Raw genomic sequence first — 15,431 nt, 5'->3', positions numbered from 1 at the left:
GAGAAAGAGCAAGAGAGAGAGGGGCCTGGCAGGAGGGAGTTTTTATAGCCCAGATCTAATGGGGCCTCTGGGTTTGCAAGCTGCCTTTTTGCCCAAGGGGGGTTCAGTGCTCAGCCTTGAGCAGGGTTGAATGTTCAGACTTGAGGCAAACAGGTGATAAAGGACCAGATAGAGGGGGGTTTGAGTGCGTGGGCTATCTTGCAGCCAACATCTGTTCAGCCTGCCTGCAGACAACACAGTTCAGCCTGCTCTGCACCCAACAGAGTATATCAGGAAAGTCAAGATATTGGTAATCAAGATTAATAGGGAAGCTTAGAAAATTTTTCCAGAAGGAAAATAAGAGACACTTTAAAGGATTATAGATGACTTATTTATACCATTACTCATGTTCTGTTATCAGTATGGAAAGCAGTGTCAGAGAAACCACAGATTTTCCTAGATGCTAAGGAAGCTAGATTGTAAATTGAAACAGTCAGCTCATTCAACCCAAATGGTTCAGAAGGAAAATAACTCTTAAGACACACCAAAACCCTGGATATGTTTTAAATGCAATTGTGGATTTTAAGTCTGATGCTCATAAAGAAACACTATGTGATCTTTGGTAGAGATGACTCTACCAATGTGTTCCTTGAAGACAGAATGAAATTTAGCTACATGTAGATAAAGAATATTATATATTATAATTCTAGCAGCTCAACTACAGGTATAGCTTGGGGCATAGGTATTTGTTATTCAAGGAATGAAGAACCATTTTGACCCTACTAGAAGGGTCAAGTAGGGCAGCCTGGGGGAATGGAGTTACATGACTTGTAAGGGGATAGGTTATGGAAATATCCTGAGAACTATTGCAGAGTCTGGAGTTTTTAATCCTGGGACTTTGAGCCAGTGGAAGCTCTTAGAAGAAGTTTAGTAATTAGTTAATTGAATTAATCTGGAAGAATTAGTTTCAAAACAGAACTAGAGAGAATAGAGTAAACTGAGGGCAGCCCTAACCTAGTTATAAGGTGTGGAAAATTTGTGTTTTCCTAATAAATGGGCAACAATAGCACCTTGCACAAAATAATCAGTAAATCTTTGACTGTGGTAATGACTGAGTATGTGAATTGATGGGCCATGATGTTTCATTAATTGTGATCAAAAGAACGAAATTTTGGAACTGAGTTACATGTGAATATTCATATAATTCTATTAGTTTTTTTTGTAAAAATCACTAATATGTAAAAATATGAATAATGTTTTCAAACATTAAAATATGAGCAAATGCTTATTCTGCTTTATGTTTTAAATAGTTGATCAATAGTTTTTAAATAAAATATAATTAATGCCTTGGAAGCAAATTTAATTAGAACTTTTAGAATCATAGGGTAGATTATGTTCCAAGATGTTTAAAAAATTGTCATTATTTTGTTTTTCTCTTGGAAAGTTTGGATGAATTTTTGGATATAAATTTATATATTTACTATGAACACACACAAATGTATTGTTTCTCTTACAATTTCAATTTTTTTAAATGACCCAAGACAATTTTTTTTATAAATTAAGTTTTAAAATTATGAGATGTAAATACATTTTACTATTTACAATTTTAAGCAAGCATGATGTTTTAAAGGCTACTCTTTTGACATTTTTTTAGTTATCCTAACTACATTTTACATGATATTAATAATGAAATGTGAGTCGCTGATTTATATTAAAACTTTTTTTTTTAACAGTTCACTTTCTTTTAGAGCTGTTAGCTATTTTTTCATTTATTTAATCTACAGACACTGAGTACAGAAAAAAGCCAGGAATTGTTCTATGTGCTGGTTAGAATTTTACCTGCCCTGTAGGATCATATTTTAGAAGAAAGAGACCACATTTATCAGTAACTCTATTTAGTATGATGGATACTACAGAGGAGAATTTACAAATGGCATGGGTGATTAGTTTTGCTTTAAATTGTGGCAGTGAAGAACCGGAGAAGATATTCCCCTAAAACATGCTATTTAAATTTCATTTTTACAGATGGTTAAGCCTTTGTGGGCTGGGGTTGTAGCTCAGTGGTAGAGTGCTTGCCTAGCATATGTGAGGCACTAGGTTTCATTCTCAGCACCACATATAAATAAGTATAATAAAAGTCCATTGACAACTAAAAAATATGTAAAAAATAATTTGTTAGGTTTCAAAGAGAAAAATGGGCAGAGGGAATATGATAAGTAAAGACTGAAAGGCATAAAAATCTAAGTAAATGACTACAGCATGCAATATGAGGGGCAGGGTGGATGAATTTGTATGCTAATTTTGTATTTGTTATAAGCCATAAGATACTAGTAAAAATTGTCAAAAAGGGAATTTATATATTGGTATCAATTGAAAAAACTCTGTGGAAGCAAGAATTGAAATAATGAGAACCTAAAGGCCTGAAAATGGCTGTTGATTTAAGCATAGCAATTATAAAACTTATTTTGTATTTTGTATATGTTAGGCATTGCTTTCAGTGTTTTTTGCAATCCTGTGTGGTAGGTACTTTTATTATCATTCCTCAGAAATGGTGTAAGTCACAGAGCCCAAGATCAGACAGCAAATAAGTGGTAAAGTTTGGATTGCAGTCCAGTGAAACAGGCTTCAGGTTCAAGTTCTTATTTATTATACTAAGGTAATAATAGAGAAGATAAAATTTTTAGGAAATATCAGAATGTTAAGAAATATGTCAGAATGTCACAGAAGAGTTTTAGTGAGAAAAAACAATTATTAATAATAGATTGTTAAAAGGGATATGTATGTGTGCATATTTAAGTAGACATTTTTTATTGTTTTTATGTATAAGGAATTGAATACTCTTCAACCTAAAGATACCTTTCGTCTTTGGCTCACTGCAGAAGTTCATCCCAACTTTACTCCTATTTTACTACAGTCAAGTTTGAAGATAACATATGAGGTAAGAAGATTTAAAACTTCTTCTTATGATAACAGTAATCTATTTGTGCCTTCTGAAACTTTGGAAACAACCATCTATTAGATAAAAACACTTTTTTTTTTTAACTTAGATGAGTTATAATACACATAGATGTTAGTATAGGATATAAAACTTTTCAAAATATTTTTCAAGTTTTATTTCACATCACTTGTGCTTTAGTTTAGGTAAAAAACACAATGCAAAATTTACTATCTTAATGATTTTTAAGTGTATACTACAGTAGAGTTAACTACATGTATTGGTTGACAACAGACCTCTATAACTTTGATTCCGTAAAATTGATATCCTGCATCCATTTTTTAAAAATTTTTCATTGGTATATTATAGTTGTATATAATAGTTGGGTTCATGTTGACATTTTCATAAATGCTTTTAACATATTTTCTCCATTCCAATCCCCAGTGTTCCTTCTTTCCCTCCTCTCTTCCCTTCCCTGATTCCCTTCTTCTACTCTATTGGAGACTCTGTGTCTACTGAACAGCAATTCCCATTTCTTCCTGCCCCTGTCAACTACCATTCTTTCAATTTGAGTTTGATTTCTTTAGATACCTCATTTAGTAGAAGTATGTTCACCTAGCATAAGATTCATTAAGATTCATCCTTAAGATTCATCCAAGTCTTGGCATATGACAGTACTGAGTTTTTAAAGACCAAATAATATTCCATTATATGTATATACCACACTTTATCCATTCATTCACCAATGAGCTTTTAGGTCTTCTACTTCTTGGCTATTACGTATAATACAGTGGATAAGTTCAAAATTCTGTTTTCAATTATTTTGGATATATACCTAGAATTGGACTTTCTAGATCATATGCTATTTCCATTTTTAGCTTTTTGAGGAACCTGTATATTGTTCTTCATAGTGATTGTATCATTTTGGATTCCCAGTAACAGTTCACTATTTCTCTACATTGTTGCCAACACTGATTTTCTGTTTTTTTTTTAATTATTATTTATTTTTAAAATTTTTTCTCTTTTCTAAATAGTGATTATCCTTACTGGAGTTAAATGATACCTTGTGTTTTTTTTTTTTTTTTTTTTTTTTAAAGAGAGAGTGAGAGAGGAGAGAGAGAGAGAGAGAGAGAGAATTTTTAATATTTATTTTTTAGATCTCGGTGGACACAACATCTTTGTTTGTATGTGGTGCTGAGGATCGAACCCGGGCCGCACGCATGCCAGGCGAGCGCGCTACCGCTTGAGCCACATCCCCAGCCCCTACCTTGTGGTTTTGACTTGCATTTTCCTAGTGATTAGTGATGTTTTGCATCTTTTCATGTGCTCATTGGACATTTGTGTATTTTCTTTGGAGAAATGTTTGATAATGGTGTTTTCTCTTTTCTAATTGGAGTATTTCTGTTTTTGTAAGGGTTCTCATACACATGTATATAAAATATATATAATTTTTGTTGTTGGTTGGTATTGTTTGTTTTTTGGTTTTTTTGGTACTATAGATTGAACCCAGGAGTGCTTTACCTCTGAGCTATATCCCTAGCTCTTTTTATTTTGAAATAGGATCTCACTAAGTTGCTTAGGACCTTGCTAATTTGTTGGGGCTGGCCTTGAACTTGGTTTCCTCCTGCCTTAGATTGCTGAGTCACAGGGATTACAGGTGTGTGCCAAAGCACCTCTATCCTCTCTACACATTCTTATCAAATAGATGGTTGGCAGATATTTTCTCCTATTCCCATATTGCCTTATTTTTTTGTTGGTTACTTTTGTTGGTGGTGGTTTTTGCTTCACATAAATTTTTAAATTTAATGCAGTTCCATTATCTGCTCTGCCTTTTTTTGTCCATGTTTTTTGGAGTCATAGCTAAGAAATCCTTGCCAAATCCAATGTCATGAAGCTTTTCTCCTATATTTTCTTCTAGGAATTATAATTTTGGGTCTTATGTTTAGGTATTCAATCCATTTGGATTTAATTTTTGCATGTGATATAAAAGTAAGGACTAAACTTCACTATTTCCTAAGGTATAGCTCATAGAGAATTTCAAAATTATTATGTGTATGTATGTCTATAATGTCCTCATGACACACTTATAATCTTTTTTTTTTTTGGGGGGGGGGTACTAGGGATTGAACTCAGGGGCACTCAACCACTGAGCCACATCCTCATACCTATTTTGTATTTTATTTAGAGACAGGGTCTCACTGAGTTGCTTAGTGCTTCACTTTTTAAAAAATTTTTAATTTATTTATTATTCTAATTTGTTATATATGGAAGCAGAATGCATTATATTTCTTATTACACACATAGAGCACAAATTTTCATATCTCTGGTTGTATACAAAGTATAGTCACACCATTCGTGTCTTCATACTTGTACTTAGGTATCACTCCACTGTCTTTTCTAGCCCCATGTCCCTTCCCTTCTCTCTCACCCCTTTGCCCTATGTAGAGTTTGATCCTCCCATGCTCCCCCTGACAACCCCATTATGAATTAGCATCCTTATATCAGAGAAAACATTTGGCATTTGGTGTTTTGGGATTGGCTAACTTCTCTTAGCATTAATTTCTCTAACTCCATCAATTTACCTGCAAATGCCCCGATTTTATTTTCTTTTATTGCTGAATAATATTCCATTGTGTATATATACCACATTTTCTGTATCCATTCATCTACTGAGGGCATCTAGGTTGGTTCCACAGTTTAGCTATTGTGAATTGTGCAGCTGTAAACATTGATATGGCTGTGTCCTTGTAGTATGCTGTATTTAAGTCCTTTGGGTATAGACTGAGGAGAGGGACAGCTGGGTCAAATGGTTGTTCCATTCCCAGATTTCCAAGGAATCGCCATACTGCTTTCCATATTGGCTGCACCAATTTGCAGTCCCACCAGCAATGTATAAGGGTACCTTTTCCCCACATCCTCGAGGACACTTATTGTTGTTTGTATTCTTAATAGTTGCCATTCTGACTGGAGTGAAATGAAATCTTAAGAGTAGTTTTTTTTTTTTTTTTTTTTTTGCATTTCTCTAATTACTAGAGATGTTGAACATTTTTTCATGTATTTGTTGATTGATTGTTTATCGTCTTCTGAGAAGTGTAGTGCCTCACTTTTACTGAGGCTGGCTTTGAACTTGCAATGCTCCTGTCTCAGTCTCCTGAGCTGCTGGAATTACAGGCCTGCGCCACTGCACCCAGCCAATCTTTAAAACATATTAAATGTCCATTTTTTTCTTCTGTTTCGATTAGTTGCCAGAGTTGTTTAAAGTTTTTTTTTCCAAATTACTAATGTCATGCTTATATTCATATTATTTTTTATTTTTTCTATTCACTGAATTTCCATCTTTAATTCTGTATTTCATCCTCTTTGTTTTCTTTACTTTTCTTTTTTTTTCTGATTTTTTAAGCTGAATGCTTAATAGGTCAAAATGCTTAATGCTTCATATTTACTTGTACTAATATTGAAATTAAATTAAGTCTGTGAATTTGTAGGTGAGTATAACTTTTTTCCTTATCTTGTATTTTGGCATCCTAGTGGTTTTGTTATTTTTGAAATATTCTATTATGATTTTCTAATTTGTTGTACATGGTTTATTAATTTGTATAATGTATATTATAGCACCTTTTGAAGAAGACTCTAAGTTGTTTAGTTTCCTATTAATATCATACATTATTTTATTTGTTTGTTTGTTTATTTATTTGTTTTTTAGGTGGACACAGTATCTTTATTTTATTTTATTTTTTAATGTGGTGCTGAGGATCGAACCCAGGGTCTCGCATGTGCTAGGCGAATGACTGCTAAGCCCCAGCCCCAGCCCAATATCATGCATTATTAAATAGTATTCTTTTTTCTAAGGATTTGAATACTTTATTTTTATTATTCTGATATAATATATACAGATATATAACATACAGTCCTAATGCTTGTAGATGAGCATTTTTTGACTGAGTACTAGTCCAATATACAATGTCAATTCCTTTTTTTGTATTTGTACTCAGTTGCTTAGCAATGTCTGGTAATACCCACTTTAACTTTGGTGGACTAATGCTCAAGACAAATCAGTTTACATTATGTGTAAATGGTACATTATAGTCCTCATGGAAATTCAAATAACAATTAATGAGGGATAAATGGCATATTAATCCCAAATATCTGCCCTATACCAATGAGTATCCCAGTATTATAAATAATGATTTTATTTCAATAACAACAAAACAACTTAATGATCATGTAAAACTTGGCTGTTTTGAAAACTATTGGTTGTATTCTGGATTTATAATTAAAATGAACTGTTAGATATAAGGTGTTCAAAACTCATTTTATATTTGTACATTTTGAAGTAACAAATCAAACTTGGTAAGTGGTGAAAATCTATTCACTAAAATGTGTTCTTAAATATGATAAATATAGTTATTTGTAATATTTTAAATAATAGAATGTCCGTTAATTTCTTTAGTCACCTCCAGGTTTGAAGAAGAATTTAATGCGTACTTATGATTCTTGGACTCCTGAACAAATTAGCAAAAAAGATAATATATATCGAGCTCATGCTCTCTTTAGTTTTGCATGGTTTCATGCTGCATGTCAAGAAAGAAGAAATTATATTCCACAGGTAATTAAGAATGTCTTAAATAGTCAAAACTTTGCATTTTATTAGAATATTCTTTTATTTTTTTAATTTTTTTTAATTGGTTGTTCACAACGTTACAAAGCACTTGACATATCATACTTCATACATTAGACTGAAGTGGGTTATGAACTCCCAATTTTACCCCAAATGCAGATTGCAGAGTCACATCGGTTACACATCCACAATTTTACATAATGCCCTATTGGTAATTGTTGTACTCTGCTCCCTTTCCTATCCCCCACTATCCCCCCTCCCCTCCCCTCCCTTTTACTCTCTCTACCCCATCTACTGTAATCCATCTCCCTCCTTATTTATTTTCCCATTCCCCACCCAGCCTCTTATATGTAATTTTGTATAGCAATGAGGGTCTCCCTTCATTTCCATGCAATTTTTCTCATCTCTCCCTTTCCCTCCCATCTCATGTCACTGATTAAAGTTACTCTTTTCTTCCTACTCTTCCTCCCTGCTCTGTTCATAGTTGCTCTCATTATATCAAAGAAGACATTTGGCACTTGTTTTTTAGGGATTGGCTAGCTTCACTAAGCATAATCTGCTCTAGTGCTGTCCATTTCCCAGCAAATTCTATGATTTTGTCATTTTTTATTGCTGCATAGTACTCCATTGTGTATAGATGCCACATTTTTTTTATCCATTCATCTACTGAGGGGCATCTGGGTTGGTTCCACAGTCTAGCAATTGTGAATTGTGCTGCTATGAACATCGATGTGGCAGTATCCCTGTAGCATGCTCTTTTAAGGTCTTCACGGAATAGTCCAAGAAGGGCAATAGCAGGGTCAAATGGTGGTTCCATTCCCATCTTTCCCAGGAATCTCCAAACTGCTTTCCAAATTGGCCGCACCAATTTGCAGTCCCACCAGCAATGTACAAGTGTACCCTTTTCTCCACAACCTCTCCAGCACTTGTTGTTGTTTGACTTCATAGTGGCTGCCAATCTTACTGGAGTGAAATGGTATCTTAGGGTGGTTTTGATTTGCATTTCTCTGACTGCTAGAGATGGTGAGCATTTTTTCATGTACTTATTGATTGATTGTATATCCTCCTCTGAGAGGTGTCTGTTCAGGTCCTTTGCCCATTTGTTGATTAGAATATTCTTATAGTGTAATATAAATAGCTAGGATCATATCATGATTTGGCTTGTGATTCATACATTTATATCTCCAATTCAATCTTTTCAAAGTTTCAGACTATATTCAGTTATCTATTTCACATCTCATATTTACTCAGTAAGTATTAGATATCATTTTTATGATTAACTACTCACAAACATCTCAAACTTCAAAAACTGGTTTTCCTATGCCTGTTTTTCCTTTAATATATTCTTCTTGATAAAAGGCATTGATCCCCATCTTCCTCAAGATAGAATTGTAGGACTTGTTTTTATCTCTTAATTTCCCTACCAGTACATGATCAAGTATTATTCTGATTTCAAAGTACAACTCTACTCCATGTACAAGTCTTCCCTATTATTTCTAGGCTTCATCTCACTTACCTGTATTTCTGGTCTTGCCTTACTAATAAGTATTGTTCCTTTTGTCGTTGTTGTTATTTGGTTGGGTTTTTAAATTTTGTTTTTACATTCACCAACTAGAATATTTTCCTCATATGTGAGTTTGATTATTCTTTCACTATGCTTAAAACTCATCTGATGGCTTTCTGTTGTACTAGTGGAAACATCTTGCAGATTTCTTATTATAGTCCAGAAGGAAAGATCTACTGTTCTCTTCAACCTCCTCTCTTGCCCCACATCTTACTTGTACTCTACTCTTCTGTCACACTGGACTTCTTTAAGGTTTTGAATTTATCAAGCTCTTTCTCATTAAATAAATTGCACTTAAATAAATCAACCAATAAATTGCACTTTTCCATTGCCATGGCACTCATAGCTGGTACTAATGCTCCATTCTTGCTAAATGACTATCTCTGCCATGAACTCTTCTATATTTATTTTTTTCCATTCTCTTTATTTAACTTTGCCCAGTTCTACTGGGAAGCTATCTCCCACCTGTTCTCCTCATCTTTCTACCCTTTTAGCCTCTCAATTTCAGTTACATGTCAAAACAAGAGAATAGAATCTGTAGTTAGACAGACTTGGGTTTGAGTCTTGACTCAAGAACCTTGCTTTGTGATCATGAATAAACTAATTTCACCCCAATAAACACCACTGCCCCATTCACTTTGTGTAACTATAGAATGAGAACAATGATTATATTTGTCTTTGTTGTAGGGATTAAATAAAATAATGTATATTTGGAGGTGCTTAACATGGTGACGGGCATATAGCCTGGGAAATATTTTGTCAAACAGGTGGAATAGTAAATAATTATAGTATTGCATTACATCATATAATTTACATATTATGATTATTGAAAGCACATACTTATTAAGTTTACAAAGAGGAAATGCATGTCAATAATAATTAACTTCTCAAGGCATCATACCTAAAAAGCTGTATAGTTCTGAAAAGGGTTGGAATATCTTCCTGTAAATCCTTTGCTATTAACTTCTCTGACATCAGTCCTTGGCCTTCTGTGGCAAATAATCTTGACTGAGAGATGAAGAATTAATTTTACTGATAAGTTATGTTTAAAGTGAAGTTAAATTTTATTGTGTGTTATCATACATGTACATAGTGTAAATTTAAAAGCTAAAGAAATTTTTTTAATGGGAGTTAGTCTCCTCCCTTCATATACTCCTGCCCCTGAGTTTCCATTCCATGGGTAGCATTGTAAACTGTTTTTTGGGTATTCTTTAGTGATATTAGATATAAAAACATTTTATGAATTCATACATATACACTAATGTTCTTTGTAACTCAAATGGTAGCATATTACAAATATGTCTATCTTACTTTTTAAAATACTATATTTTAGAAATTATCCATGTATATAGTTATGCCAAATTTTACATTTATATTGCATTAGACTGATGTGCATTTTTTAAACTCATATTGAAAGGACATTTTTTTAAATCTGTGCTAATGTGAAAAATGTTACAATTTTTATCCGTATGCTTCATTTAACATTTAATAGTGGCTTGTTCCTAAATGTGGAATGTTTGAGTTAATAGATTTCTCCCCCCCCCCAAATTCATAAGTTTTACCAAGTTGTTTTTCATAGAGGACATAGTAGTTCACTTTTCCACAAAAAAGCTTGAAAATATATATATTTTTCACATTGGAAGTCTTGTCTCATAAAAATCATAGTTAGAGGTGAAAGCAGACAAGATGTAGATTACTACTTAGCTGCTAGGTACCATATCATAAGAATATGTATTAAGTAATATTGATGGCTGCAGTCTTTTGAGTTTGGGTTTCTTAAAAATATTAATGTTTAATATATTTTCAAAGGTTGTTTCTTTTTACAAATAAGGTCTAATAGAATGACATAAAAAATCTTACTAAGAATTTGTTTTGAGTTGGTAGAAAAGTTTAGTTAAAATATTATAGGACATAAAGAATGAAATAATGTCATTTCCAGGAAAATGGATAGAACTGGAGATGGAGAGCATCATCTTAAGTGACATAAGTCAGATACAGAAAGTCAAGGGTCATAGTTTGTTTTTGTTTTTTGTTTTTTTTTTTATATGTAGAAGCTAGAGGGAAAGAAGCAACAAAAGGGATCTCATGAAAATAAAAAGGAGACCAGATGGGTGGAGGAAAGGGAAGGAGCAGGGATGAGGAAAGGTCAAGGAGAGATACTGGGGAATGAAATTTTCTAAAGTATGTTATGTGCATGTACAAATATGCCAGTTGGATGTCTCAAATGATTGAAAATCCATATATTTTGGTAAATACACCTTTTCTAGGTCTTGTAGCAGGAACACAGATTTTTTTTTCAGATTTTATTTCTTTTGTTCATTGCTTTATTGTCATGACTTAAACGGTGCCTGGTATGGAGTGTGCACTCCAAAAGTTTGGTGTCTTTTTTTTAATGAGTTTTGTTTAAAAGATTTGTTAAAATTTTCTTTATTTATCTCAGGATAATTTCTTCCCAAACATCATATTCTTTCAGTGTTCCACATATTAGTGAATATCCACCTTCCATTTGAAAACATAAGCATAGAAATCATTCTTAATTGCTCTCCTTTTTGGTATCCTCACTCTCCATTAATATCTAATACAAAAATTCAGTTAATTTTTTTCCTAACAACTTTTAAAATCTGTCTACTTTTGTTTTTTACCTATTCTATACTCTTCATTGTCAGTAGGACTTTTCTCACCTCTTAGATTGGATCAGATCTCTTTCTTATTTATACGAAGTAGGTTTCTTTACATCAAATTTATTATACTTTGTAATCATACATGCATTTGAATGATGGTCTTTATCTCACTCCTCCCTACATTTGACTGAAGGCTACATGAGAGTAGAGATTACCTATTTTCAGGTTTACTTATATTCCCAGAGTCTCACCTATAATACACATTTAAGAAATATTTGTTGAATGATGAATACATGTAATTTGTATTAATATTCCTAAGTACTATTCAAGTCTCAAGCATTTTAGTTTGAAATTACCTGATTTCATAATTAGTTATAGCCCATTAGAAATCAGAAATCCTGTTTTATATTATTTTATATACAATGTTGAGCTCTATGAACATTTTTCTATGCTGCTTTGTTGATTCAGTACCAATGAATGCAGAGAAATAATATTATATGTTTTGGGGACTCTTGAATATTTGTTTTCATGTTTGTGGGGAAAATCTGTACTCCTGAAACTGATTATAGAAAATATGTCACTGTATACATAGTATATAGAATAAAAATTTATGCCAGTTTGTTCTATGACTGTATATACTTAAATGATAAAAACAAATTATATTAATATAATATGATAAATATATACAATAAATTATTGTATTATTATAGTACTTTTCATGCTTTAGAGGTCTGTATATTTTTAAATTACTGTTATTTTAGATATATTGTATATTGGTTTTATTATAAATTCTCAGAATTTGTATTTTTTTTTAGTGTATACTGAACACATTTTATGTGTACATACATTGCCTTTGTTTTTTTTTCCTTTAATTTTTATTGTTGGTTGTTCAAAACATTACATAGTTCTTGACATATCATATTTCACACTTTGATTCAAGTGGGTTATGAACTCCCATTTTTACCCCGTATACAGATTGCAGCATCACATCAGTTACACATCCACTGTTTTACATATTGATATACTAGTGTCTGTTGTATTCTGCTGCCTTTCCTATCCTCTACTATCCCCCATCCCCTCCCCTCCCATCTTCTCTCTCTACCCCATCTACTGTAATTCATTTCTCCCCCTTGTTTTTTTTTTCCCCCTTTCCCCTCATTTCCTCTTGTATGTAATTTTGTATAACCATGAAGGTCTCCTTCCATTTCCATGCAGTTTCCCTTCTCTTCATACATTGCCTTTGAACACTGCTTAATTCTTTACTATTTTTTAAATTTGTTTTGGTAGGGTTGGACCAAGTTTTATGAGTTTTCTTTATCAGATCTTCGGGCTGGGTACAACATTATTGACAGACTCTTTAATGGTAAGTTCTAAAAAAACTTTTGTGTTTCTGGTGTTATGATAAATTCAATTTGTAATGTTATTAATATTTTCCAGAACCAGAACTGGCTTCATGTCATGTCACAAAATTTGATTGTCTTTTTTTTTTTTTTTGAGTATTTTGTATCCTGACTGCCATGTCTGTTGTTATCTGGATTCTGATATATTCTGTTCTTGTCATTGGTTTTGATATAGCCCATTTGATTTCTGATTTATCTGTATTTCTCAGGAAGCAGAAAACTAGAAAGATCTTGTCTTCACTTTTTGGCATATAAAAACTTTAGGCTTCAACTGAGTTATTCAGATCTCTTTCCAGGGAACTTTTAAAATTCAAATGTATTAATCTAAGGCTGATAGTACCAATGATTTGTAGAGCCTTGGTTAAATTATTAAGTGGGATTGAAGATACAAATAACATACTGAAATAGTGCAGCAAAAAAGATTATATCACTCAATTCTGTAAGGTCATTTAGCTCTTTACCTCCTAAGACAGGAACAGTGAAATCCCTAAATTTTTTTGTGTAGGGCTGAGGCAAGTGGACACTAGAGGTTAGACCAGCGATGGATTAGAAAACAGAGTAGGTCAATACAATCTTAAACGTAGGAATGTCATAAGCAGAATTCTTAATTTCGGTCTCCCTTCTCTTTTCTGAACCCTGCCACCTAGCCAAGCTACTCTTCCTAGTTTGCCTTATTTCAGTAGATGGCATCCTTCATGTACTTTTTCAAGGTTAAGGCCTATGAATCACCCCAGATTCTTTTTTTTCCCCTCACCCTCAAGCCTCCAGTGCTTTGTCACTTTCTCTCTCTTCCATTTCCAGATCATATTATGATTCTGTTGAATTCTTCTTAATTTCATTAAAGCTTTAATTTTCTAAGTTGTAATTTCTTATCTTCTTTCTTCTACTTTAGCATGCTTTCAAACATTCTCTATAAACTAACTCTAGTTTTAGAAAAGTAAGTAAAACCATGTATTTTCTCTTTAAAGCATATAGCCACACTTGTTGACCTTGTGTACTTCAAATAATCAGTCTTATTTCTATTTATAGGTGTTAGTAGATACTCTTTCTATCACAGCATCTCAAGTTTTTTTTTAATGTTTTGTCTCTTCCTGTCGTCTATATCTTAGAAGTATTTCAGAAAACTTTTTGTTTTTCTTCCCCACATTTTTTTCTTATTAGTGCATTATAGTTGTACATACCGAAGGGATTTGTTGTTATAAGTTCATGCATGCACACAATATAATAACATAATTTGACCAATATCACTCCTCAGCACTCCCTCCTCCATCTCCCACCGCTTTCCTCTATTGATCTCCCTTTGATTTTCATGAGATTCACTCTAATAGTCCCATCAGAAAATTTTCTTAGCACTGAATCCAAAGTAATTTTTTAAATAATTCTGTTTTTGTTTTGTTGTATTGTTTTAATACATTAGTTCTATTTAATAGTTTTTTTGTTTCTTTACTCATTTGTTTTTTGTTTCTGCCTTTCCACTAGAACATAATCTACAGTAAATTAAGGTCTTTGTCTTGTTTACATCTGTAACAGTACCTAGTCCATCAAAAAACATAAGAAATTTTTCTGTTATACATGTTTGGCAAAAGGATAGTGATAGATATCTAGGATGTGGCCAAGTCCCATTTTAAATGTTACATTTTAGGTTTTAAAAAAACTTATTAATGAAGCACAATATGTCAAAAATTACTTATAACATTTAGCTCAGTGAAATTTTAAAAAATGGAACTTACCACTGTAGCCAGCATCTTAATCAAGAAACAGAACATTACGAATAATTACCCCAGTTTACATTCCATGCAGTGCTGCTTTCCAGTCACTACCCTTCCCTATATTCCCCATCCCAGCTCTTGAGTTGATGTCAGATACCTAATTCTATATATTAGTTTTGCTTATTTTTGTAAAACTGGGATTATATAGCATGTATCCTTTAGTAATTAGGTTCTTTCATTTAAAATTATATGTGATAGATTGTGGTTGCATATATTTGTAGTCCATGTATTGTCAAGGCTATTTAGAATGCTGTTCGATTATAGGTACTTCTGTTGATGGACATGTGGGTAGTTTTCAGTTTGAGAAGATTAATACTGTGCTAGCTTTAGATGAATATATGGATATATTTTGTGGGGTATTTAGGTATTAAAGTCAGTATACTGTAGAGATACCTGCCATGTTGATTATGGCACAGTTTTTAATTAGCAAGTTATAGAATCAGCCTAAGTGCCCATCAATGGATAACTGGATATATACATATATGTAATATATACAAATGGATATATACACATATGTATATACACATAAATATATACCAGAGTAT

General features: G+C 32.6%; 1 protein-coding gene across 2 annotated transcripts in view; it reads left to right on the top strand.

Annotated features, from left to right (window-relative positions):
• The window catches only part of DYNC2H1 (dynein cytoplasmic 2 heavy chain 1), a 387,437-nt gene that overhangs the window by 216,541 nt on the left and 155,465 nt on the right, over positions 1-15,431 (top strand). For both annotated transcript variants that reach the window (XM_081279719.1, XM_081279718.1), the window contains 3 exons: positions 2,807-2,917; positions 7,365-7,520; positions 13,005-13,080. In XM_081279719.1, coding sequence (XP_081135845.1) covers positions 2,807-2,917; positions 7,365-7,520; positions 13,005-13,080 — 343 coding nt within the window. The remainder of the gene's footprint in view (positions 1-2,806; positions 2,918-7,364; positions 7,521-13,004; positions 13,081-15,431) is intronic.

The sequence above is a fragment of the Spermophilus citellus genome (assembly GCF_964194105.1).
Source record: "Spermophilus citellus genome assembly, chromosome: 2".
Taxonomy (NCBI): domain Eukaryota; kingdom Metazoa; phylum Chordata; class Mammalia; order Rodentia; family Sciuridae; genus Spermophilus; species Spermophilus citellus.
Note: the sequence above shows the minus strand (reverse complement) of the source record. Positions and strands in the feature narration are given on the sequence as shown.